The sequence below is a fragment of the Vulpes vulpes genome, chromosome 5 (assembly GCF_048418805.1).
Source record: "Vulpes vulpes isolate BD-2025 chromosome 5, VulVul3, whole genome shotgun sequence".
Lineage (NCBI taxonomy): Eukaryota > Metazoa > Chordata > Mammalia > Carnivora > Canidae > Vulpes > Vulpes vulpes.
In genome coordinates this window covers 125,635,325-125,661,333 of record NC_132784.1, presented here as the reverse complement: position 1 = coordinate 125,661,333, position 26,009 = coordinate 125,635,325, and the positions used below count along the sequence as shown (strand labels likewise).

The following is a 26,009-nucleotide window of genomic DNA, read 5'->3' as shown; positions in this document are numbered from 1 at the left end:
GGCAAACGTAGTTCTCTCTTAATTTATAGAAAAAATTGACAAGATCACCTTAGGGTCTTTAATCTTCTCAGAAAGATTTTTTTTTTCAGTGAGACTTTTCCTAAAAAAAAAAAAAAAAAAAATTGGGCATCCCGGGTGGCTGAGCGATTTCGTGCCGCCTTCAGTCTAGGGCATGATTCTGGAGACCTGGGATCAAGTCCTACGTCGGGCTCTCTGCATGGAGCCTGCTTCTCCCTCTGCCTGCGTCTCTAGCTCTCTCTGTCTTTCATGAATAAATAAAATACTAAAAAAAAGATTTTATTTGAGAGAGAAAGCATGAGTATGAGCAGGGGGAGGGGCTGCTTAGCCAACTGAGCCACCCAGGTGCCCATTGGTGAGAATTTTCTTAAACACCTCTGAAAAGGTTGGTGTTTTTTTGGTTTTCTTTTTTTTTTTTTTTCTTTTCGTAGTTACTACTGCCATCTAGTAATCATAGTATATAATTCACGTACTTATTTTGTTTATTTTCTGCTTCTGTCAGTAGAATGTAAGCTCCATGAGGGCAGGGAGATTTCTGTGTGCTTTGTTCACTGCTGTAGACTCAATACCTACCATCATGCTACAGAACAGATATTTGATAATTATTTTTTGAACAAATGAATGTAAAAGATCTAGCAGATAGATTGTGCCTCCCATCTAATTTTTTAAAAAAGATTTTATTTGTTTGTTTATTTATTTATTTATTTATTTATTTATTTATTTATTTATTTATTCATGAGAGACACAGAAAGAGAGAGAGAGGCTGAGAGACCTAGGCAGAAGGAGAAGCAGGCTCCATGCAAGGACCCCAATGTGGGACTTGTTCCCGGACCCTGGGATCACACCCTGAGCCAAAGGAGAAGCTGAACTGCTGAGCCACCTAAGTGCCCCAAAACCCAGGGCCTCCTTTGTTTTTCCTTCTTTTTTTCAGAATTTATTTTTTTTAAGTAATCTCTACACCCAACACGGGGCTCGAACTCACATTCCCAAGATCAAGAGGCATGTGCCTACTGAGCCAGCTAGGGGCACCCCCTATAACCACTATAGTGTTAATTGATTCAGGCAAGCATCATCCATAGACACTAAACCCACAGAGTGAAAGATTCTTGGGGAAGGATACTCACAAAGTTTCAAAGTACTACCCCACAGGATTTTTTGTTTTTAAAATTGAAGTGAAATTCACCTAACATGAAGTTAATAATTTTAGAGTGCACAATTCAGTGGCATTCATACATTCACAATATTGTGTCACCACCATGTCTTTCTAGTTCCAAAGCATTTTCATCACTACAAAATAAAACCTTATATCCATTAAGCTCTTGCTCCTCATTTCCCTCCCCCCAGCCGCTGGCCACCACCAATCTGCTTTCTGTGGATTTGCTAATTCTAGATGTTTCACATAAATGGAATCATGCAATACAAAACAGACCTTTTGTGTCTGGCTTCTTTCCCTTGGCATAATGTTTTGAGGTTCATCCATGTTGCAGCATGTATCATTCTTCTTTTTCTTCTTCACTCTTTTTATGGGCTGAAAAATATTTCATGGTGTGTGTATACCGCAATTTGTCTATTCATGTGTTGATGGATACTTGAGTTGTTTCTAACATTTTGGCTCCTGTGATTATTACTGCCATGTACATTTGTGCACAAAGATTTGAGTACCTGTTTGCAATGGTTTTGGATATATACCGAGAGGTGGAATTGTTGATAATTCTTTTTCGTTTTTTGAGGAACTGTGAGGCTGTCTTCGACAGTGATTGCGCCATTTTACATTCCCACCAGCAATGTACAAGGATTCCAATATCTCAATATTCTTATCAAGACTTACTTTACATTGATTTATTTGTTTTTTTCATTTTTATTATTATTTTATTTATTTGTTTTTAAAGATGTATTTATTTGAAAGGGTGAGAGTGAGTGGGGGAGGGGCAGAGAATCTCAAGTAGGATCCCCACTGAACTCTGAGCCTGTGGGACTCAACATGAGGCTTGACATCCGGCTTGATCTCAGAACCCATGAGTTCATGATCTAAGCCAAAACCAAGAGTCTGACACTTAACCGCTTAACCAACTGGGTGATCAAGGCAACCTTTATTTTCTATTAAAAAAACATAGTCATCCTAGTAGGTGCAAAGGGGTGTCTCATTGTGGTTTTGCTTTGCATTTGTCTAAGGAAATTGAGCATCTTTCATGTACTTGTTGGCTATTTGTATATCTTTGGAGAAACGTGTATTCAAGTCCTTTACTCGTTTTGAACATAGACCACCTTTTTAAGTAGAAAAGAAAAAAAGCTGGCCTTACTATAGAAAAATGATTAAATGTAACATCACGAATAATGAAACAAACTGACATCATTTCCTTTCTGTTGCAACATACTGAGATGGACACAATATCATCCATATAGCATACTTGCCAAAATTATTTAACTTGACTTTAACAGGGAACAGATGACTACAAACTGAGGAACATCCTGCAGAACAGTCAATTGGATTCCTCAAAAGAAGTCAATGTTATAAAAGAGAAAAAAAAAAAAAAAAAAAACAACAACCCAACAACAACCAGGGATTATTCTAGACTAAAGGAGTGTAAAAAAGACACGGCAATTAAATGTAATGGACGATTTTTGATTGTATCCTGGATAGGAAAAAAGTCAGTTACAAGGGACATTTTTGAAAATTTGAATATGGCCTCTGTATCAATATTAAATTTTCTTGGTATGATAATGAAATTCTGATTGCGTAGAATATCCTTGTTCTTCGTACGTATTGACATGTTAAGGGTAAAGGGTAACGATGCAAAAACTTCAATGATTCAGCAAAAACGAAACAAAGGAACTTCCATAGGCACGCATACACACAAGGAAAGCAAATGTGATGGAATGTTAAAAATCAGTGCATATGGGTCAATACGGGTGTTCATTATATTGTTCTCGTAACTTCTCTGTAGGGTAGATCTTTTTGAAAATAAAAAGTTGAGAAAGTACTTAACTAGAGAGAACAAACTGATGGTTACCAGAGGGGAAGTGGGTGGGGATGGCTGAAGTAGGTGACGGGGTTTAAAGAGTCCACTCCCTCTGGGTGATTAAAATAAAAACTTAAAAAAAAAAATGTTGAGAAAGTAAAAGTTCCATCAAGTCTGAGCAGCGCTTTCAGTTCTTTGGTTTTAGCATCTTTAGGATCAGACCAGTTACTTTGATCCGCTAAGAACACAGTCGTAGAACCAGAGAGAGTCCACGGTGGGGCGGGTATCTTTCCAAAACACTGTAATTCCTTTTTTTTTTTTTTTTTTTTTTATGATAGTCACACACAGAGAGAGAGACAGGCAGAGACATAGGCAGAGGGAGAAGCAGGCTCCATGCACCGGGAGCCCGACGTGGGATTTGATCCCGGGTCTCCAGGATCGCGCCCTGGGCCAAAGGCAGGCACCAAACCACTGCGCCACCCAGGGATCCCAAAACACTGTAATTCCTTAAACAAACAAAGGAAGAGACTGCAGTTGTCACTCTGACCCACTATCAGCTTGATTCCCATCTTATTAGGCGGCATGACCCATGGAAAGGCTTTGGGGTCAGCTAGGCCTGAACTTGCATGGTCCCTCCGCAAACTGTTCAACTTCTTTGGACGTCGCCTCCTCGCCGTGGGACGTAGGTGACAACTGCTTGGTGGGATTGTCGTGTCAAATCGTCAGACCGAGCTGGGCTTTAATTCAGGTGCAAACCCCCACAAAACAAAACAACAACTTCATCGCGCTTTCCATGCCGTTTGCATCTTTTCCCTCATTGCACTCCAAGCACGCAGTGGGGTTAGGTGAGGCGGAAGGAGGAGAGGACTTCCCCAAGGTCACCGGCTCGTGCGTCCCAGGTGTCCCCGCTCCCGGCCCCGTGCCCTTTCCACAGCCGCCAGAGGGGAGCAGGCGGCGCTCATGGGGATGCAGGGGTGCCGGGGAGCACAGGGGGCGAAGAGGCCGCGCGAAGAGCGGTGGTGCGAGGCCCGCGGGGGCGCCGGCCGCGGAGGGGCGCGCGGAGAGCGCGGAGAGGCGGGGGGCCCGGGCCGCGGTGCGTGGGGCGTGGGGCGTGGGGCGGAGGCCGGGCGGCCGCGGGGGCGGGGGGCGGGGGCCGGGCCGCGGGCTGCGCGGCCGGGGCAGGTGGGCGGGGGCGGGGCGCGCGGCCCCCCGGGCGGCGGGGCGGGGCGGGGCGGGGCGGGGCCGGCGGGGGCGGGGCCGGCGGGCGGGGGCGGGGCCGGCGGGCGGGTCTCGGCGGGCCCCCCGCGGGAGCGGCGGCGGCGGCGGCGGCGCAGGCGCGGTGGCCGCCTCCTCCCGGCTGGCGGAGCGAGTGGAGGAGGCTGCAGCCCGGCCCGGCTCGGCTCCCGCGTCGCCGCCGCCGCCGCCGCCGCCGCCGCCGAGCCCCCCGCCCCCGCTCGGCCGCGTCGGGATGAGCTCCCGGAAAGGTGAGTGGCCGCGGCGCGCCCTCCTCCCCGCCGCGCGGGCCCTGCGGCCGCCGGCCCGACCGTTAATGGGTGTCTTCTCTTTCCCCAGTGCTGGCCATTCAGGCCCGAAAGCGGAGGCCGAAAAGAGAGAAACATCCGAAAAAGTGAGTCCGTGCCCCGCGCCCCCGGGGCCCCCGCCCCCGCCCCCGCCCGGGCAGGGCAGCCCGCGGCCGCGCAGGGGAAAGTTGCCGGATCCCGGGGTCGGCGGGCTCGTCCCCCCCCCCCCCCGGGACGCGGGCGCTCGCCTCTGCGCCCCGGCGGGCGGCCCGGGGGGAGGGGCGGGCGGGCGGGGGAGGCGCGTGCGGGCCCGCGGTGCCCGGCCGAGCACCCCGGACCCCGGACCCGCTCCCCGGGCGGCCGCCCCTCCCTGCGCGCCGCCCGCGGGGTCGCTGGTGTCCCCGCCCCGCCGCGCCGCGTGCGGGCGTGAGGCTGCTGCGCCGCTCGCACCTGGGCACGGGCGCCCGGGAGCCGTGGGCTCCGCGTGCTCCGTGGGCTCCGTGTACTCCGTGGGCTCCGTGGGCTCCGCGTGCTCTGTGGGCTCCGTGGGCTCCGTGTACTCCGTGGGCCCCGCGTACTCCGCGTGCCCCGTGGGCTCCGCGTGCTCTGTGGGCTCCGTGGGCTCCGCGTGCTCCGTGGGCTCCGTGGGCTCCGCGTGCTCCGTGGGCCCCGCGTACTCCGCGTGCTCCGTGGGCTCCGCGTGCTCCGTGGGCTCCGTGGGCTCCGCGTGCTCTGTGGGCTCCGTGGGCTCCGCGTGCTCCGTGGGCTCCGTGGGCTCCGCGTGCTCTGTGGGCTCCGTGGGCTCCGCGTGCTCTGTGGGCCCCGCGTACTCCGTGGGCTCCGCGTACTCCGTGGGCTCCGCGTGCTCTATGGGCCCCGTGTACTCCGTGGGCTCCGTGGGCTCCATGGACTCCGCGTGCTCCGTGGGCTCCGTGGGCTCCGTGGGCTCCGCGTGCCCCGCGCGTGTGTGTGCGCGCGTGGGGCCGGCCTCCTCTCCCCCCCCAGCTCCCCGCCTCCCGGCCTCTTCTGCGGAAAGCCCGAGCGGGTGTCCAGCGGCCGGCCCGGGGGTGCCTGGTGCGAGCCCAGCTCCGCGACCTGAGCGCGTCGGCGCCCGCCCGGTCTCTAGTCGAAACTTTGCGCTCGGGCGGAGCCGAGCCGCGCCGCGCCCCCGCCGCCCCGGGAGCTGGGGGGAGGGGGTGCTGCTGGAGCCGTGCCAGCCCCCGCCCCGCCCCCCAGCCGGCGCGGACCCGAGGGGGAGCCTTTCCTGGAGAGCCGCTCCGAGACGCGCAGCGCCCCCGCCCCTGGCTTTCGGCGTCTTTCGCTGCTGGGTGCGTGGCTTCTCCCTTTCTGTCGAGCGAGACACACTCCGTGGCATTTGGGGTCTTGTAGGGAACGGCGGCCCGCGATCAGCCTCAGGACCGGGTCGTGGGGGATCGCCCTGCAGCGTTCCTGGGCTTCCCCCTCCTCGGCCGCCTTGGTCTCTTGCCTGCAGAATTTCCTGCCCTCCCTGAACACTGCCCTGAGGCCTCACCAGCGCGGTGCTGCTATCATGACAATTTTTCTGTTCACTCGAGATGGGATAGGGCTAGTAAAGCATTTTCAGGGTTTTCCAAAATGGGCATCTCGCTATAGTTAATGCCTTTTCTTGGAAGACAAAAAAAAAAAAAAAAAAAAAAGATTATATTAGAGTGATGGAAACATACTTATGAAGGAATTGAGGAACTGGTGGGTAAAAAAAAAAAATCTGATACTGGATTCTTAAAAGGTGAAAACGGGATGGACGCGGTAGTTGGAGATGCTTTACAAAATGACTTGGCCAGCTTTCAAGTCAGGGCCTTAAATTTGGGATTTCCTTTGAATGTCGGAAGATGAAGCCCGCGAGTAAGGAAGAACTGTAACGTTTAGGATCCTGAGTGTTGGGTTTTAAAAACAACCTTAAATACAAAGCATTTATTTTCACATACTGCATTATGTTTAGAAATGTGAACGGGAATTGGAAAAAAAGCGCGTCCTCGGTTTTGGGAGTGGCTATGTGTGTGTATACACGTATGTAATGTGTATGTTGTATGTGGGCATGCGTGTAGAAAAGCAGTTTTAGTTAACTAAGTCAACACGTATTTCATATTTTCATGTTTCAGGGAATGACTATCCTAATGGCCAAGAGCCTTTTTTGGTGTGCTGCAGTTTGGATTTATGTGGTATGTTTATAAAGAATTAGCGTATATCCACAATATCCAGTTTTTGCTCTCAGAGATCACTGTATCTATGTGGTAAGATTTGAGGGAAAAGCCCCCCAGGCAGTGGCAGAGTGAATTGAATGGTTTGCAAGGTAATTAACAAGAGACCAGCCCAATTATATAACAGATTAATGGGGTGCCATTTTTTGCTTAATTCTTTGAATTAAGACACTATTTTAAAGGAATGCTTGATATGATTTATTCACGTATTCAACAAGTATTTGCGAGCTTTTTCTTGGAGTTGGTGATAGAGCTTTGAACAAGAAAGTCAAAGCTCCTCATGAAGGTTATATTCTGTGGGTATTAGGGGACCACCTAGGAAGATGACAAATCAGGATGGCAGCTTCAGATAGTGCTAAGGGATAGGGACCAAATTAAGATGAGGTGCCTTAAGTGATAGTGATGACATTTGAACACTGCTCCAGGCACGGTGCAGATAGCTTTACACACCTCTTATCCCTTGTGACAGCACTATAAGGTAGGCACTGTTATTAGTTACCATTCTACAGATGAGCAACTAACATTTCCAGAAACTAGATTGAGGAGGAGGAGATGGGAGTGTGGCAGAGGCCTTGGGGAGGAATGGACTAGGAATGTTAGAAGACCCTAAAGGTCAGGGTGACTGGAGTGCTGCTGGAGAAGGTGGGGCCATGGGAGGATGAGAGCAGGTAGGGCCTTGCCCTGTAGGCCATCAGAGGATTACCGATGGGAGTGAAAGGGTCGGTTCCTGTTTTAAAAAGAGCACTGGCCATCTGTGGAGAATGGATTGTCAGGGGTAGGGAGAAGTAGGAACTGGGAGCTGGCCTTCTGTCTATGAAGGAAACCATGGTGACTTGGTTCAGGGTGCAAGCAGTGGTGCTAGAAGTGGTGGAAGAGACTTCAGGAGAGGCCTGCTGGTCTGAGAAGTCCTCATTTTACAGTCAGCCCTGACAGAGGTGATAGTCTGGACCAGAATTCAGGTCTCCTGATGCCCAGTGATTTTGTTTTTTCATTAATTCTCCAGTGGAGGAAAAGGAATAATAGGTCTAATTTTAAACCATATCAATAAAAAAGATTGGTGAACCTAAATTGTGTAACAAACAACACGGGCCTGGTTTGATGTAATATGATCTACTTTTGTCATTATCCACTTGTATACACAAGCTGACTCTTCATTTTCATTCAATTCATTTCTGTGAGCTTTTATGAATTGAGCCAGTTCCCATAGGCTACTTTTTTAGTACGCTGGAATTTATGGTTGTCAGGAATAACATTAAGATTTCTCTAGTTAGCCGAGTCAAAAATTTAATCTTGTCAGATTGTTCCAGTGAGTTTAGTTTGCTAATTATTAATTGAGCTGCTTTGTGAGTAGCATGCAGCAGGGAGGGATGACAGTGTCAATTCAATCGTGAATCTCAAGAATTAGCTAAATCATATGGCTTGGGGTAGTGTTGCTTTGGGGCATGAATGAATGTATAACATTTTTGGAGGATCTTTATTTTTTGTATGCATGTAACTTTTTCACTAAGACAATTCATGTACTAAAGGATTTAGCTTTTATTTTATTTTTTAAGATTTAGCTTTTAAAGTGTATAATATGCAGGTTTTTAGTATATTCACAAAGCTTTGGGACCATCACAATTATTAATTTGAGAATATTTGCATCCTCCCTGCCAGAAATAAACCCCATACATACTTAGCAGTCATTCCTTATTTTCCTTTGCTCCTGATTTGTTTTCAATCTCTACAAACTTACATATTCTGGATATTTTATATAAGTGGAATCATACAATGTATTAGTTTCGGGTCTGATTTCTTTCACTTAGCATAATGTCTTCAAGACTCATCCATGTTGAGGCAAGTATTGGTACTGAATTTATACTGCCAAATAATGTTGCATTATATTGATATGCCATGTTTTACTTATCCATTCGTCCATGATGAGGATTCAGGTTCTTTCCGGTTTTCGACCATAAGTTATTATTATAAAAAATACTTTATTTATTTATTTATTTATTTATTTATTTATTTAATTTATGATAGTCACAGAGAAAGAGAGAGAGAGGCAAAGACATAGGCAGAGGGAGAAGCAGGCTCCATGCACCAGGAGTCCGATGTGGGATTCGATCCCGGGTCTTCAGGATTGCGCCCTGGGCCGAAGGCAGGCACCAAACCACTGCGCCACCTAGGGATCCCTATTTATTTATTTTAGAGAGAAATAGCATGTGAGCAGGGAGAGGGGCAAAAGGAGAGGGAGAGAATCTCAGGCAGACTCCACACTGAGCATGAAGCCCCTTGCAGGGCTTGATCACTACCCAGAAATCACAACCCAAGCAGAAACCTAGAGTTGGATGCTCAACTAACTGAGCCACCCAAGTGTTTATTTTTTTATTGTATAAGAATTATTATAAATTATTTTTGTACATGAATTATTTCTTAATTCCTTTAAAAATTTTATTTCATCATATATATATATATTTTTTAAATTTTTATTTATTTATGATAGTCACACACAGAGAGAGAGAGAGAGGCAGAGACATAGGCAGAGGGAGAAGCAGGCTCCATGCACCAGGAGCCTGATGTGGGATTCGATCCCGGGTCTCCAGGATCGTGCCCTGGGCCAAAGGCAGGCGCCAAACCGCTGCGCCACCCAGGGATCCCTCATCATATATATTTTTTAAAAGTAATCTCTACACCCACTGTAGGGATTGAATTTACAACCTCCATGAATACCAATCACGAGCTCTACTGACTGAGCCAGCCAGGTGCCCCAACTCCTTTATTTTATTTTACTAAAGAGATTTTGTTTATTTTATTGGGGGAAGGGCAGAGAGGCAAGGAGAGGGGGACAAGCAGACTCCTCCTTGGGAGCAGAGCCAGAAGCAGAGCTTGATCTGATGACCCTGAGATTCTGACGTGCACCAAAACCAAAAGTTGACCTCCTAGCTGAATGCTTCCCCTAGACGCCCCCAACTCCTTTTTTTAAAAATTGAACTTTTCATTTTGGAATTGTATGACTCACAAGAAGTTGCAAAAATGGTACAGAGTTCCCTGTATAGCCTTTATCCAGCTTCCCCCCCACTGGTGGTATCTAACATAGAACATTATCAAAACCAGGGAATTGATATTTACACAATACTATTAACTGAAATAAGATTTGACCAGTTTTTGTTTATGCACTGTGTGTTCTCTCAAATGGATCACTTGTGTACATTAGTATAGTCATGACCAGGATTAGGATGCAGAGCTGCTTCACCACAGAGAAACTTCCTCTTGTTACATTTTATTTCTTTTAAAGATTTTATTTATTTATTCATGAGAGAGACAGAGAGACAGGCAGAGACACAGGCAGAGGGAGAAGCAGGCTCCCTGCAGGGAGCCCGATGTGAGACTCTGAGACTCGATCCCGGGACTCTGGGATCATGCCCCGAGGGTTGACTGCTGACCCACGCAAGCCTCCCATCTTGTTACATTTTAATAAGAGTCAGACCCTCCCCTGGGCCCTAACCCCTGGCTGAGCACTGATCTGTTGTCTATTCCTAATTTCGCCACATTGAGACTTCTATAAGGGAGTTACACAGTATGTAACTATTTGAGGTTGTCTTGTTTCACTCAGCACAGTGCCCTTGAGACTCATCCGTGTTGTTGGGTGTATCATTAGCTCATTCCTTTTTACTGCTTAGTAGTATTTCATGGTGTGAATGTACCGCGGTTTGTTTATCCATGTACCTGTTGAAAAACATATGGATAGTTTCCAGTTTTTGATTCTTAACAAAGCTGCTGAACATTCGTGTACAGTTTTTTATGTGAACATGTTTCCATTTCTGTAGGATAAATACCCAAGAGAATGATTGCCGGAGGGCTTATGTTTGACTTTCTAGCGGGTTAGCAACTTGTTCTCTTGATGTGTCTTTCCGTCTGTCTCTTTTTCTCCCTCTGTACAGTATCTGTGATCTCTGTGTGTGCTGTTGATGGTGAGATTCTGTGCTCTATCTTTTGGGCTTTGACTCTCTGTTGGGTGGATCCTGTAGGTTATCACTTATCTGTGTTCTCTAGTATAAGTTCCGACTGCTACAGAAAATGATAGGCACAGGATTGGTGGCACTGGATGAGTAAATCACAGGTGAAACAATTTAGGAATGCTGTCAGGCAAGTTGATATCTTTATTGGGTAAGCCTCAACCCTTTCCTGTGGTACAAACTCAGGCTCACAAGCCCATGACCTTGGAATACCTATCATGGAAGATAATCACTTATTTTTGACTTCTTGTTTTGTTACGTGCTGTTTACTCAGCAAATATTTTTGCTTACCACAATACAATTCATTTTTTTTTAATACAATTCATTTTTAAAACAATTTTTCATTTACTAATTTGGGAGAGAGACAGTGAGAGCATAAGCAGGGGGAGGGGCAGAGGGAGAAGGAGAAGCCGACTCCCCTTGGAGCAGGGAGCCTGATACAGAGCTCCATCCCAGGACCCTTGGATCATGACCTGAGCTGAAGGCAGACGCTTAACCAACCGAGCCCCCCAGGCGCCCCCTGGAATACAATTCAACATAACATATGAAGCGGATTCCTAGCGCTAGGCAATGTGTTGTATGCTAGGAAGATAAAGATAAAGCTTGTGTCTCATGGTCAGTAGACCCTTGTGATAAGCACTGTGATTTAGAGGCAGTGGCATTTTGATTGGTAAGGGAAGGCTTTAGGAAGAGATCTGGTTTAATTTAGAACTACTGCTATTCTAATGAAATAGCCTTTTAAAAAAATGATTAAAATTAAGTAACATGGTCTTGGTGGACAATGCAGACAGTACAGAATAATTTAAAGAATTAAACATCAGTTGTACATCCACTGATTATTTTGGTGCATATTTTTTTTCTAGCTTTATTGAGATATTAATTGCCATATAACATGTAAATTTAAGGTGCACAACATGATGATTTAGTGCATGTGAAATTGTGAAATGATTGCCACAGTAATCATAGTTAAACACCTTCATCCTCTTACATAATTACCTTTTTTTTTTTTTTTTTTTTTTTTTGTGGTGATAGCAATTAAGCTCTACTCTCTTAGGAACTTCCAAGTATGTAATACAGTGCTGTTATAGTCTACTTGTGCATTTTTTTTTGAGTTGTAGCATATATATGTATGTGTAAAGTGCACTAATCCCAAGTGTACAGTTTGATTTTTACATATATTCATACCCTTATAACCACCACCCAGATGCAAGATACAGACTCTTCCAATACCTACCTCATAAGGTTGGTTCCTCAAGCCTCTCCCCAGTTTATACCCTGCCACCCAGAGGTAACCATTTTGCTCCTATATGTCATTACTGATTACTTACCTGTTCTTGAACTTCATATAGAATATACTCTTGTGTCTGGCTTCTTTCACTCAACACATCTGTGAGATTTGTTTAATGGTGTTGCAGGTACCAGTAGTTCACTGTTACTGCTCTGTACTATTCCATTGAATGAATATACAATTTACTTGTCTTTTTTGTTGATGAATATTTTTTCTTCAGTCTTTAGTTATTATGAATAAAGCAGCTATAAACATTCTTATTTATTTATTTATTTATTTATTTTTCTTCTTTTTTTTTCTTTTTTTTTTAAATCTCATTACCATACAGCTTGTAACTGATGGTATTATTATTTTTCTAAGATTTATTTATTTGGAAAAGAGAGTGAGCTGGAGGAGGGCCAGAGGGGGATAGAGAGAGAGAGAGAGAGAGAGAAAAATCTTCAAGTAGACTCCCTGCTGAGTGTGGAGCCTAAGGGGAGGGTGGGGGGAGGAACTCTATCCCACAACCTTGATATCATGACCTGAGCTGAAACCAAAAGTCAGATGCTCAAACGACTGAACCAGGCAGCTATAAACATTCTTGTACTGTCCTTTTGTGGACATTTGCATTCATTTCTCTTGGAGATAAGCCCTTGCAGTTGAATTGCTAGGTTATAGAATAGGTATATGCTTAGTGTTAGTAGTAATGGCAAAGATATTTTCCCCTTACCTTTACTATGAAATGGTTTTGATTGAACTTTTTAAATTTTGGCTATTCTGGCTATATATTGATGCCTCATTGTGGTTATGTTTTGCGTTATTCTGCATGATGGTGTTGAACATCTCTCCGTATGTTTATTGGTCATTTTTTTTTAAGATTTTATTTGTTCATGAGAGACACAGAGAGAGGCAGAGACATAGGCAGAGGGAGAAGCAGGCTCCCTGTGGGGAGCCCAATGCACGACTTGATCCCAGGTCTCCAGGATCACACTCTGGGCCAAAGGCAGGCGCTAAACTGCTGAGCCACCCAGGTGTCCCTGTTTATTGGTCATTTGAATTTCCTACTTTGTGAAGTGCTTGTTTTGTCTTTTGCCCTTTTAAAAAAAATTGGCTTAAGTCTTTTTTTCTTACAGAAAGTTGACACTTTTATTGAGATATAATTTACATACCATACTTCTGTTTAAAGTGTACAGTTCAGTAGTTTCGTAGATTCACAGAGTTACATTACACTGGATCTTGAAGATCCAATAGTAATTTGCCAAGTAAGAGGGGACAGAGTGAGGACCTTCTAGGCAGAAGCAGCATTGCAGCTGATATAGACATGCGGAGGTGTAAATGGTGTGCTTGTATTTCTGGAATGTCAAGCAGGTAGGAAAAGCTGGGGTGCAGGGTGTGGTGAGCAATGAGTGGAGCTCATTCGTCTGAGGCAGTTGACAAGGGACTGGGGAGCTGTTAAGAGGCACAGGTTGAGATTTTTAGAAAGATTAGCTACTCTGTGGAGAATGGCTTAGAGGCCAGGAGTTCCATTAGGAGGCTATTGGAGCAGGCTTCTGGAGACTGATGGGTATTAAGGTAACAGTAGAATTTACTAGATTTAGTGTCCAATTTAATGTGGGAGGAGCCAGATGCCTGGGTGGCTCAGTGGTTGAGCATCTGCCTTTGGCTCAGGGCATGATCCCCGGAATTCCCGGAATTCCCGCATGGGACTCCCTGAAGGGAGCCTGCTTCTCCCTCTGCCTGTGTCTCTGCCTCTTTCTGTGTGGCTCTCATGAATAAATAAATAAAATCTTTAAAAAAGAATAATGTGGGAGGAGCATGGGAGGGGTCTAGGAGGAATCCCATTTCTGAATTAGCAAAATTTGTGGATGTGGTGTTGTCATTCCTCAAGATAGAGAATGCAGAGCCCATTTGGGAAAAGCTAATGTTGGCTCTGGTTAGGCTATTAGAGGTGTCTGGGTGGGTCCAGTGAGACTAGTCAGTGTTTGCAGCTAGAGCACTGGGAAGAGCTGTGGTTGGGAGATGTGAATTGGGAGTTGTTGGCAATCGCCGTTGGTGGCTATTGGTTGAAGGTGCTGAGTGTGAACAGAAGAAAGCCATGGTTAGGGTTGGTAAAGGAGGAGCCAGAGAGGAGAACCAGGAGAAGGGGGATTCACAGAGACCAAGAGAATCGTCAGCTGAGTCATAGTCTGCAAAAAAGTTCAAGTGAGATGAGCCCTAATCTTGACCTTTGATTTTGGCAGTTCAGGAGTCATTAGAGACTGGTGAATTTGCATGAGTGAATAGGGTGACTGGACAGTGGAGTCTTTTTCTCTTTTTATTTATTTTTATTTTTATTTATTTATTTTTTTCTTTTTCTCTTTTTAAAGGATTACTCCTTGGGACATCTGGGTGCTTTAGTCGATTAAGCACCAGAGTCATCGTGGTTTTCACTCAGGTCGTGATCTCAGGGTTGTGAGTTGGAGCCCTGCCTTGGGATCTGAGCTCAGTGCAGAGACTGCTTAAGACTCTATCTTACCTCTCCCTCTGCCCGCCCCCCCCCCCCCGCAAATAAATAAATATGTACATAGGTAAATACACCTTAGAAAATTACTCTTTGAGTAAACTTTGTGTAAAGGAGAAAAGGTAGGGACTGGTTCTTGAGAAGTGGGTCATGCCCTCCCCCCCCCCCCCCCAATCCCATGTAAGCAGATGGCAAGGAGTTAGGGAGAGGTTGAAAGGTTGAAAATACTGTCAAGGAGGATTTTGGAGCAAAAGCTGAGTTGACAGGAAGGAGTGGGATCAGAGACAGGTTTGTTTTGGACATAAGGACAGTGACTTTCCCTGATACGAGGAAAGCTATAGGTTGCATGTTTTATTTATTTTATTTCTTTATTTTATTTTTTAAAAGATTTTATTTATTTATTCATGAGAGACACACAGAGAGAGAGGCAGAGACAGAAGCAGGCTCCATGCAGGGAGCCCGAAACGGGACTTGATCCCGGGTCTCCAGGATCAGGCCCTGGGCCAAAGGTGGTGCTAAACCGCTGAGCCCCCCGGGCTGCCCAGATTGCATGTTTTAAAAAACATATTCCTAGACCTGCTGGAGTGTTACGTAATACATCATATAGGTGCGGTTTTATCTTTCGAAAATTAAAAACACTGGAATGGAGTTACATCTGGCCCTGGGGATTTTGTACCTGTTGTAAGTGCAGGAAAGGTTGGCTGTTACTAGGCTTCTGGTGTTACTGCTGTCCTATTTTCTCAATGACATATCCAGCTGTCCCAACTCTGTTGTGTTTCCACATATTGAGTATGCTGACTTCTCTCTGCTGTAATTTTATGTTGTTTTAATTGCTTTAGTTTTCAATACATTTTACCGTTTTTTGGTAGGCCAGAGGCTCCTACCTCTCCTATATACACCTTGTTACCCTTCTTTTCAGAATTTTTTGGCAAGTCTTGCATAATTATTCATTAAGATCCTATTTCCAAGTCCCCACCCCCATTGTTTGCGTTTGATGTTTGGTTTGAGGTGATTGAATATGTAGATTAATTGAGGGAGACCTGAAAAGTTCTGAATTGGAAACACATTTTAAAAAGTGACTTTATTTATTTTTTATTTTTTTATTTATTAATTTTATTTATTTATTAAATTTTTAAAAAAGATTTTATTTATTTATTCATGAGAGAGACACACACAGAGAGAGGCAGAGACATAGGCAGAGGGAGAATCAGGCTCCATGCAGGGAGCCTGATGTGGGACTTGATCCCAGGACTTGTGGGATCACTCCCTGGGCCAAAGGCAGATGTCCAACCGCTGAGCCACCCAGGAGTTTCACATTTTTATTTTTTAAAGCTTTATGCTCAACCTGGCCCTTGAATTGTCAACCCAAGATCGAGAGTCACATGTTCTGATTAAGCTAGCCAGGCGCCTGTAAAAAAGTGACTTTAAAAACATTATGTATCATATCTGGAAACTGTAGAAATATATAAAGAGGAAAGCAAAAATGATTCATTGTCAATATCCAGCAAGATATGCACAGATAGGATTTTGTTATATATAGGATTCATTTATTTCCTTCTAGGCTTTTTCCCCATTCTTGTGTTTTTTAGTTTGCTTTATCATTGCATATATGATTTTGTATCCTGCTTTCCTTATTTAGCATTTTGTCATAAACATCTTTAACGTCCTTAAAAACTTTTTATAACAAATTACTGACTGTGTAACATTGTAATCTACTTAACTAATTCGCTTAAACATTTTTCTTTCTAAAGTTTTTTTTTTTTAATTTTTATTTATTTATGATAGTCACACAGAGAGAGAGAGAGAGGCAGAGACACAGGCAGAGGGAGAAGCAGGCTCCATGCACCGGGAGCCCAACGTGGGATTTGATCCCGGGTCTCCAGGATCGCACCCTGGGCCAAAGGGAGGTGCTAAACCGCTGCACCACCCAGGGATCCCAACATTTTTCTTTCTAGACGAATGTTTCCTGTTTTCAGGAATTATAATACTATAGTGAATACTTTTGTCTGCATTTCAGATTTTTTTAGACTATGGATTTCTAGAATGGAAAAATTGAATCAAGGCAGGGAATTATTTATTTATTTATTTATTTATTTATTTATTTATTTATTTATTTATTTATTTAAAAGATTTTATTTATTCATGAGAGACACACAGAGAGAGAGAGAGAGAGAGGCAGAGACACAGGCTGAGGGAGGAGCAGGCTCCATGCAGGGAGTCCGACAATGTGGGACCCGGGTCTCCAGGATCATGCCCGGGCTGAAGGCTGCGCTAAACCGCTGAGCCACCGGGGCTGCCCAAGGCAGTGAATCTTTTAAAGCCAAATTTTGGAAAGCTCTCGTAAAGAAGAGTTAGCAGGACTAGAACTAGCTAGAACATGAAGAAGAAAAGCAACGTAAAAAAATGGCTGCATGAGTTCTATCTTAAAATGTTACGCTTAAGAAAGAATTAGAAAGTTGGGCAGAGTTGTTTGGAAATGGGGAAAAAGATCTTGTTTTAGACACATGGAATTTGAAATGGCATGTGGCGGGCAGCCCCGGTGGCACAGCAGTTTAGTGTTGCCTGCAGCCCGGGGTGTGATCCTGGAGACCCGGGATCGAGTCCCACGTCACGCTTCCTGTATGGGGTCTGCTTCTCCCTCTGCCTGTGTCTCTGCCCCTCTCTGTCTGTCTCTATGAATAAATAAAGTCTAAAAAAAAAAAAATGAAATGGCATGTGGCCAAAAGTAGGGACATTGGAGGGAGTGGGTGCCCCAGTGGGAGGCTGGGACTTAGAAAAGACATTGAAGACTTTTTTGTTTTTAATGATTTTATTTATTTATTTGAGACAGGCAGCGATAGCGAGAGAGCGCACTAGCAGGGAGGAGAGGGAGAAGTTGGCTCCCCAGTGACAGGGAGCCTGATGCAGCCTCCATCCCAGGACCCTGAGGTCATGACCTGAGCCGAAGGCAGATGCTCAACATTACCAGGCCACCGGGGCACTCTGAGGATGGTTTTGGGTGGCAGGTTCAGCTTACTGATTAATGTAGGAGGGCTGTGGCCTCAGACTTGGGGAATGCTTGTTAGACAAAATAAGCTAAAGATCAGAGTAAAGGGAACAAATAAATACAACAGAGAAAAGTGCAAGGACAATGAAATTTGACAAAAGTTTGTTAGATTTGTTCATTTAGTTCATCATCATTGATGGCCTTCATATTTCAAGGGTTAGTATTCTATCTTGACAATTTAAGAGTCTTATGCTCTACCGACTGAGCTAGCCGGGCATGCCTATCTTGACAATTTAGGAAGAATTTACTGGTCATAGGTATACCCAGTGTACCCCCTAGGGTATACTTTCTTAACAACTGTTCTGTGTACCGTGCATCAGTATTAACTGTAGTCATATGCTGCATTGTACCACTTCCCCTGTACTTACTTGTCTTAAAAATTTGTACATTTGGCCACTTTCCTTTACTTCCCCTTTCCACCATCCCCTGCCTCTGGTAACCTCAAGTCCTATCTTTTTAAAACTTTCATTTTTTAGGGGCACCTGAGTGGCTCAGTCGTTTAAGTGTCTGCCTTTGGCTCAGGTCATGCTCCCAGGGTTCTGGAATGGAGCCCCAGGTCAGGCTCCCTGCTCAGCAGGGGAGTCTACTTATCCCTCTTCCTTGTCCCTCCCCCTGCTTGTGTGAGGTCTCGCTCACTGTCAAATGAATAAATAAAGTCTTTTAAAAATTTTTCATTTTTTAGAACAATTTTAAATTTATGGAAAAGCGGTTAAGGTAGTACCAGGAAAGCCTATGATACTTATTTCAGCCTCATGTGACCCTGAATATTTGATCCAGGCTACAACTAACTGTTGGCAAAACAATGAGACTTCTGTTTTTCTTTGTTTTATGGAATTACATTTGTTATTATAATTTAACGATTTATTTGCTTTTTAAAACAACAGGCTTGTGAACAGCGTTAATGAGGTTATATCTTAAGGTATAATTCCACAAACGAGTTGAATTTACTTCTCTCCTTTTTTTTTTAAGTTTTATTTTTTTTATTTTTTTTTATTTTTTATTCAAAGAGAGAGAGAGAGGCAGAGACACAGACAGAGGGAGAAGCAGGCTCCATGTGGGAAGCCTGACTTGGGACTCTATCCTGGGTCCCCAGGATCACACCCCGGGCTGCAGGCAGTGCTAAACCGCTGCGCCACCAGGGCTGCCCTACTTCCCTCCTTTTAAATTGATTTTATTGGGTTGATGTCTCTAAGACTCCCAAATTTGTATTGATTACAGCGATTTCAGCCATTTCCCCCAGAACGTTCTCAGTGAAGAGTGGCTTATCCCTCCTCCGCCATCCTCTCTGACCAGCTCCTCTGAGCCGGGTTCCTCAGGGAGTGATCTTCTGTCCCCTGCCATCAAGCCTAGCATGACCATGATCCTGACTGTTCACTTCCTCTTGTCTTGAAGATTTTTTCCCCTTGTTATGTTAAAGGTAGGATAATTGAGAGAGCAGTCTATCATAATAAATGCTCTGTAAGGACTGGAGTATAGGGAAACTATCTTTTTTGAGGGATAATTTTTGGGAAAAGACCATGTTTTCTATACTTGGGCATATATGAGTCTCGAGCCTTAACTAGCTAAGTCCTGCAAAATGTATTATGTAATGTTTTGCCCCCAGTATTTGAATGAAGTTCTACATTGAATATCTTTGTAGTCACACTACTTTGCTAATAAGATTAATGATTGATTTATCTATTCCTGTGTGCATTTATTTCAGCTATCTCTTGGACAAATAACGTAAATATTTTTAGACATCCTTCTTAAAGTGTGGGACCTAAAAAGATCTGGTCGAGTGGGAACATCCAGATGAGGTTGTTGAATGAATGTTCTGAGCTTTGATACATTGTAACCCATGACTGTTACTCACTTTAGTGGAGCATAGAGTGTGGGTGTCCTGTCCCCTGTAGGACTAAAGTTTTGTAGTGGGTGGGCCCCCTGGGTGGGCAGGTGTTAACTAGGTAGGGTGCGGGAAGGAATAAAGAAAGACTTCCACCACCTAGGAGTACCTTGTAACCTGAAGCAGAAGTCTGAGATGTAGAAGAGAGAACAGCCCACTTGGAAGGAATTCCCGGCTCCTGGGAAGCCTGTGCCTGGGTGCTTGCTTCTGGCACCCAGAGAGCAGGGGTGCTCCGATGCTTCTACCAGCTAGCTACTGCTGCCACTTACAAAGGGAATCTTATCCTACTGGTTATTTTTATTTCTAGAGTATCTCACTGAAAGATTTTTTTTGAGGAGGAGGTACGATGTGTTTTATCCCAAAATATGTCATAACTGATTGTCACTTGCGGCATTCATGTGGAATTGACTCTTTCACAGATGAAGCACACCACATGAGGGCTGTGTGTCTGAGAATGCAGTGACTGGCACCCAGACAAGTGTTTTTCACCCTTGCTTTGCAGGAGCAGAATGCTTTTTTATTTTTATTTTATTTTTAAAATTTTTAAAAAAGATTTTATCTGTTTATTCCTGAGAGACACAGAGCGAGAAGCAGAGACATAGACAGAGGAAGACACAAGCTCCATGCAGGAAGCCCGATGTGGGACTCAATATGGGACTCCAGGATCATGCCCTGGGCCAAAGGCAGACGCTCAACCGCAGAGCCACCCAGACGTCCCCAGAATTCTTTCTTTCTTTCTTTCTTTCTTTCTTTCTTTCTTTCTTTCTTTCTTTCTTTCTTTCTTTCTTTCTTTCTTTCTCTTTCTTTTCTTTTCTCTTTCTTTCTTTCTTTCTTTCTTTCTTCTTTCTTTCTTTTCTTTTCTTTTCTTTTTTCTTTTCTTTTCTTTTTTTTCTTTCTTTTCCCCAGAATGCTTTTATTTATTTATTTTTATTTTTTTATTTTTTTATAAATTAATTTTTATTGGTGTTCAATTTACCAACATACAGAAAAACACCCAGTGCTCATCCCGTCAAGTGTCCGCCCCAGTGCCCGTCACCCATTCCCCCCCACCCCCCGTCCTCCTCCCCTTCCCCCCAAAATGCTTTTAAAATCAGATTTTATAGAGAACTCTTTTATGTACAGTGGAAAAAGTTCTGGGAGAGTTGACAGGTTAGGGGTCCTGCTGCCTGGCCTTCCCCTTATCCCCTGTGGTGCTCACTAACTGAAGGCCTGAAGCATCTAAGTTACCTGATTAAAGTTATTTACCCTGTTTAATGCTTGAGCCCGTTAGTGTTCATTGAAACTCTTGGGCCCTGATTCAGTGGTCTTTGAAACCGCCATTTGATCTGCAGAAAAACAAGCAATTCTGAGGCTGATACAGAAGATAGTTTCTGGGGCACCTGGATGGCTCAGTGGTTGAGCATCTGCCTTTGGCCCAGGGCATGATCCCAGAGTCCTGGAATCGAGTCCTGCATCGGGCTCCCTGTATGGAGCCTGCTTCTCTGCCTATGTCTCTGCCTCTCTCTGTGTGTGTTTCTCATGAATAAATAAATAGTCTTAAAAAGAAAAAAAAGGAGATAGTTTCTAATCTCCTAAAGAGATTATTGCAAGAACCCTATTTATTATGTAAAGATGTTATTATTATTATTACATTTTTAAAAAGATTTATTTATGTATCCATGAGAGACACAGAGAGAGAGGCAGAGACATAGGCAGAGGGAGAAGCAGGCTCCCCGTGGGGAGCTCAATACAGGACTCCATCCCAGGATCCTGGGATCACACCCTGAGCTGAAGGCAGATGCTCAACCACTGACCTACCCAGGTGCTCCTATTATTTATTTTTTTAAGGTAACCTCTATACCCAGTGTAGAGCCCACAACCCCATGATCAGGAATTGTCTGCTATACTGACTGAGGCAGCCCAGGCACTGCAAGAACTTTATTTAAAATTATTTTATTTTATTTTATTTTATTTTAACTTTTTTATTTTTTTTTCTGTAAAAAAAGATATTCTCTTTTCTTGAGTGGAGATGATGACTAATGGCATGCTGCATGGGTCTGGATTGTTTTATCATGTGCATATATAGTAGGAGTGGGATGGAAGTTACTTTAGGTAGAAAATTTTAGTGTACACTAAGATAGTTTTTAAAAAGTGTAGTTTTGTTTTCTGTTTTAGCTTTGAAAACTTGCATTTTGTTTTGTTTTTTAGTAGCTACAAGGCCGAGGCTTTCAATGTCCTTTATATAGCAACTGATACTTTGTAGGTCTAACAGTAACAGCAGACCTCTTATGCCTACTACCTGCAGTATCTTTGCCATCAAGTAAGGGACATTCAAAGATAAGTTTAGTTTTTAGAGGATTCTGGGCTTTGTCTATTACTTTGTGTAGGAAAAGGCAATCTCACTTTTCCAACTTACCAAGGAAGATGTGATGAGTTCCCATTTTCCCAAAGTCTGGTTTGCCTTTGAATATTCTTTACTGAGGCTGATATTGCTATCAGAGGTAGCTGACCAGGGTGTGAGTTTTGAAGAGATCATTTTTCTCAGTGGTATTAGATAATTTAAATTTTTCTAAAGCTCCATGTTTCCATCATAAAGTAGAGTTTAGGTACTCAGTAAATGTGAGGATTAAGTGAGATACACACACACTTACTCTGTGTGGCGCGTAGTAAATAGTAAGCGGTAGCTCTTAGTTTTATGATGTTTTAGTTGCATTTTAGAGATTTTCATAATAGGAAAAAAGATAAGCTATGGAATTGTGGTGAAAATTTATCTAAATATGTACATGCCTTTATTTTGGTTGGCCTGAATTTTTAAAAGTTGAACTAATTGATACAATGTTACATTAATTTGTTACATTAATGTTACATTAATTTCAGGTGTATGGTACAGTGATTCAGCAGCTCTGTCACAGTACCGTTGATTATATGCCCTCTGCTGTACCTTTCATCCTGGTGACTGACTTGTTCCAGTGCTGGAAGGCCGAACCTCCTCCTCTCTGCTCCCACTTTGCCCATTCCTCCATTCTTACTCCCCTCTGGCAACTATCCGTTGGTTCTCTGTATTTATGGGTCTGTTTCTGCTTTTTTTGTCTCTTCATTTGTTTTTTTAGATTCACCCTAGAAGTGAAGTCATGTGGTACTTGTCTTTCTTTGTCTTAACTTCAAAATACCCTCTAGGCATATCCATGTTGTTACAAATGGCAAGATCTCATTTTTTTTATGGCTGAGTAATATTCCATTGTGTTTCTCTGTGTGTGTACACACCATATCTTTTTTATCTCTTCATTCATGGAGACTTGGGTTTCTTCCATGTCTTGGCTGTTGTTAAGAAATGCTGCAGTGAACATAGGGGTACATATATTATTTCTTCAAATGGGTATTTTTGTTTTCTTATTTCCTTTAAATACCCATTAGTGGAATTATTGGATCAATATGGTATTTCTATGTTTAGTTTTTGTAAGAACCTCTAAACTGTTTTCCACATGTTTGCACCAATTTACATTCCCACCAACAGTGCATGAGGGTTCATTTTTCTGCATATCCCCACCAACACTTCTTTTCTTTCTTTCCTTTTTTTTTTTTTTAAGGATTTTATTTATTTATTCATGAAAGACACACAGAATGAGGCAGAGACACAGGCAGAGGGAGAAGCAGGCTCCCTGTGGGGAGCCTGATGTGGGACTCAATCCTGGGATTCCAGGATCATGCCCTGGGCTGAAGGCAGATGCTCAATTACTGAGCCACCCAGGCGTCCCTTCTTTTTTCTTTTAAAGTTTTTATTTATTTATTTTTTTAGTAATCTCTATACCCAGCATGGGGCTTGAACTCACAACTCTGAGATCAAGAGTTGCATGTTCTTCCAATTGACCCAGCTAGGTGCCTCAACACTTCTTCTTTTTCTTATTTTTTTAAAGGAAACTCCACCTGCTGCATGGGACTTACAGGATCCTGGGACTCTGAGATCAAGAGTTGAGTACTCTATACACACTTAGCCAGCCAGGCACCCCTTTGTCTTTTTGATTTTAGCCATTTTGACTGGTGTGAGGTGATACCTCATTGTGATTTTGATTTGCATTTCCCTGATGGTGAGTGATGTTGAGCATCTTTTCATGAGTCTGTTGGCCAGCTTAAAACTTTTATCTTTCTGTACCAACCTCTATAAGTTATTACAGGAAGCATGTTGTCTAAGCACACATCCTCAAAATAAGTTAGAGCAATGAAATTACTTCTACAAATCATGAAGGAGATATTCATTGTTCATAGCAGGTGACTTATGTCTAGATGTATAATTTGAAACTAGAATAAGGGGGCAGAGAGGAGGAAAAAGGAATGGCTGATCCCAATAGTCATTTAAAATTCTTAAAAATTTATTTTAATTTTTTAAAAGATTTTTTATTAGAGTGTGCGCCTGAGTGGAGGGGGGGCAGAAGAACAAACAAGACCCCCCTGCCCAGCAGGGAGCCTGATGTAGGGCTCAATCACAGAATCCCCAAATCATGACCTGAGCCAAAGGCAGACACCGAGCTACCCAGGTGCCCTTTTTAAATCCTGTTTATGCAGAGTCTAAGAGGGAAATAAACATTTGGTATCCCTTGTTTTATGAAGTGAATGTACTTTGGGTAAGATTGAAAAGTCACTTTTTGTAAAGGGAATTCTAGTTTCCTGTTAGCAATAATAAGAAATCAAAGTGATGTTTTCTAAAAAAAAAAAAAAAAACAAAAAAACCCAAAGTGATGTTTTTCCATGAAAACATTCCTTAATCGAGTTGAGAACTTTGGCTAATAAAGGATTAAGGGGGATATCAGGCCTGAGCCATAGTTTTGTTGTTAGGGTAGGAAATGCTTTGCAGCACTGCCTATCTCAGGGACTTTGTTTTCCCAAGCTTTACCTGTCATATTTTCTGTAAGACCAGAGAAATCCCTCTTAAAGTAGAGATTCTTGACTCTGTAACCTGAAGTTTTTAAAGATTTTGAAAATAAACCTCATTCCTTCTTTTTGATGAAGATGTACTCTTGTATGTCACTATGAAAAGCAAATATGGTTGAACAGGGCCTTAATTTTGAGCGGAATATATATGACATTGAGCTACATGAAATTGACTTTTTTTCCTTAAATGTTGGGTTCCATCAGATTTCATGTGGTTCATCTCCTATCCATAAATTGCTAATAGGGCAGCTACGTTTATTAAGCATTTGTGCTGTTAGTTGTGTCTTGGGCATTCTACTAAATGCTTAATATGTACTTAGGTTTAATTCTAACAGCCTGAAATTGGGCTCTCTAAATTTTCAGCTGTCCAGAATCCATTTATCCTACTGGAAAGAGGCCTCAGTTTTTGTATGGGGATTATCCCTTATCTATTTTTGGTTCAGATAATTCAGGTCTTTTCCCATTTCCCGTCGAACTCCAGGGATAGAGCATGTCCTGTTTCAGGTAATGTTTTCTGCTCAGCTGCCACAATTAGAGCCCACCTAGAGTTCATCGCAAGGCTTTCTGGAAGAAGCTTTTGCTTTCTTTGGCTTGACTGTGAGAGGTTGTGAAATGGAGTTATTGAAGCCATTTTGTCACCAGGCTGATCCTGCAAATGAGCAGAGAACAGACCCTAGCCAAGAGGTGGAGAGAGACTCAGTCCTGAAAATGATGTTCAAACTCTGTCTGAAGCAAGGGCTACCTGCTGGACTTCAGTTATGTAAGCCAGGTTGAGTTGAGATTTCTATTACCTAAAGCTGAAAGAGCAGCATTATTCAAAATGGTGAGTGGAAATAACCCAAGTCTCCATTAACTGATGAACAAGTAAACAAAATATGGTATATCCACATGCTGGAATATCATTTGGTAATAAAAACAGTGAATTATTGTTATATAGTACAGTATGCTAAATGAAAGAAGCCAGTCATGAATGACCAAGTGTTCTATTGATGTGAAATGTCTTGACTAGGCAAATCCATAGAGATAGAAAATAGAGAAGTGGTTGCCTAAGGCTGGGGGGAGGGGAAATACAAAGCTGTTGTTGATAGTTATGAGTTTCTTTTTAGGGTGATGCAAATGTACTAAAATTTATTGTGGCGACTATACTAAAAGTCATGGAATTGTACACTTTGAAAGGGTGAATTCCATGATCTGTGAATTGTACATGACTAAAGCTATTATTTAAAAAAACCTCAAGTGATGTTACCAAAAAACCCTGAAAATTCTAACAGATTACACTATTATTATTATTATTATTAATTTTTTTTTTTATTCACGAGAGGCACAGAGAGAGAGGCAGAGACACAGGCAGAGGGAGAAGCAGGCTCCACACAGGGAGCCCGATGTGGGACTTGATCCTGGGACTCCAGGTTCAGGCCCTGGGCTGAAGGCGGTGCTAAACCACTGAACCACCCGGGCTTCCCACAAAGGCCCATTGTTGAGTGCTGGATGGTTTGAGTGCTGGGGTTCAGGACACTTGTCCGAACACCAGGTCTAAGCTTCCAGCTGTGCTGCCTTTTCTTTCTTTTTTTTTTTTTTTTTAAATATTTTATTTATTTTATTTTATTTTATTTTTTCAAAGATTTTATTTATTTATTCATGAGATACACACACAGAGAGAGAGAGGCAGAGACACA

At 43.4% G+C, this 26,009-nt stretch overlaps 1 protein-coding gene across 6 annotated transcripts in view; it reads left to right on the top strand.

Moving 5' to 3' along the window:
* Positions 1 to 3,938: 3,938 nt before the first annotated feature.
* Positions 3,939 to 26,009, top strand: part of SRPK2 (SRSF protein kinase 2) — a 239,927-nt gene continuing 217,856 nt past the window's right edge. Inside the window, exons 1-2 of one of the 6 annotated variants that reach the window (XM_072759920.1) lie at positions 3,939 to 4,071; positions 4,551 to 4,605. In XM_072759920.1, coding sequence (XP_072616021.1) covers positions 3,939 to 4,071; positions 4,551 to 4,605 — 188 coding nt within the window. Of the gene's footprint in view, positions 4,072 to 4,273; positions 4,463 to 4,550; positions 4,606 to 26,009 lie in introns of those variants that run through there. The other 5 variants (XM_072759931.1, XM_072759926.1, XM_072759925.1 and 2 more) reach the window with 5 other exon arrangements.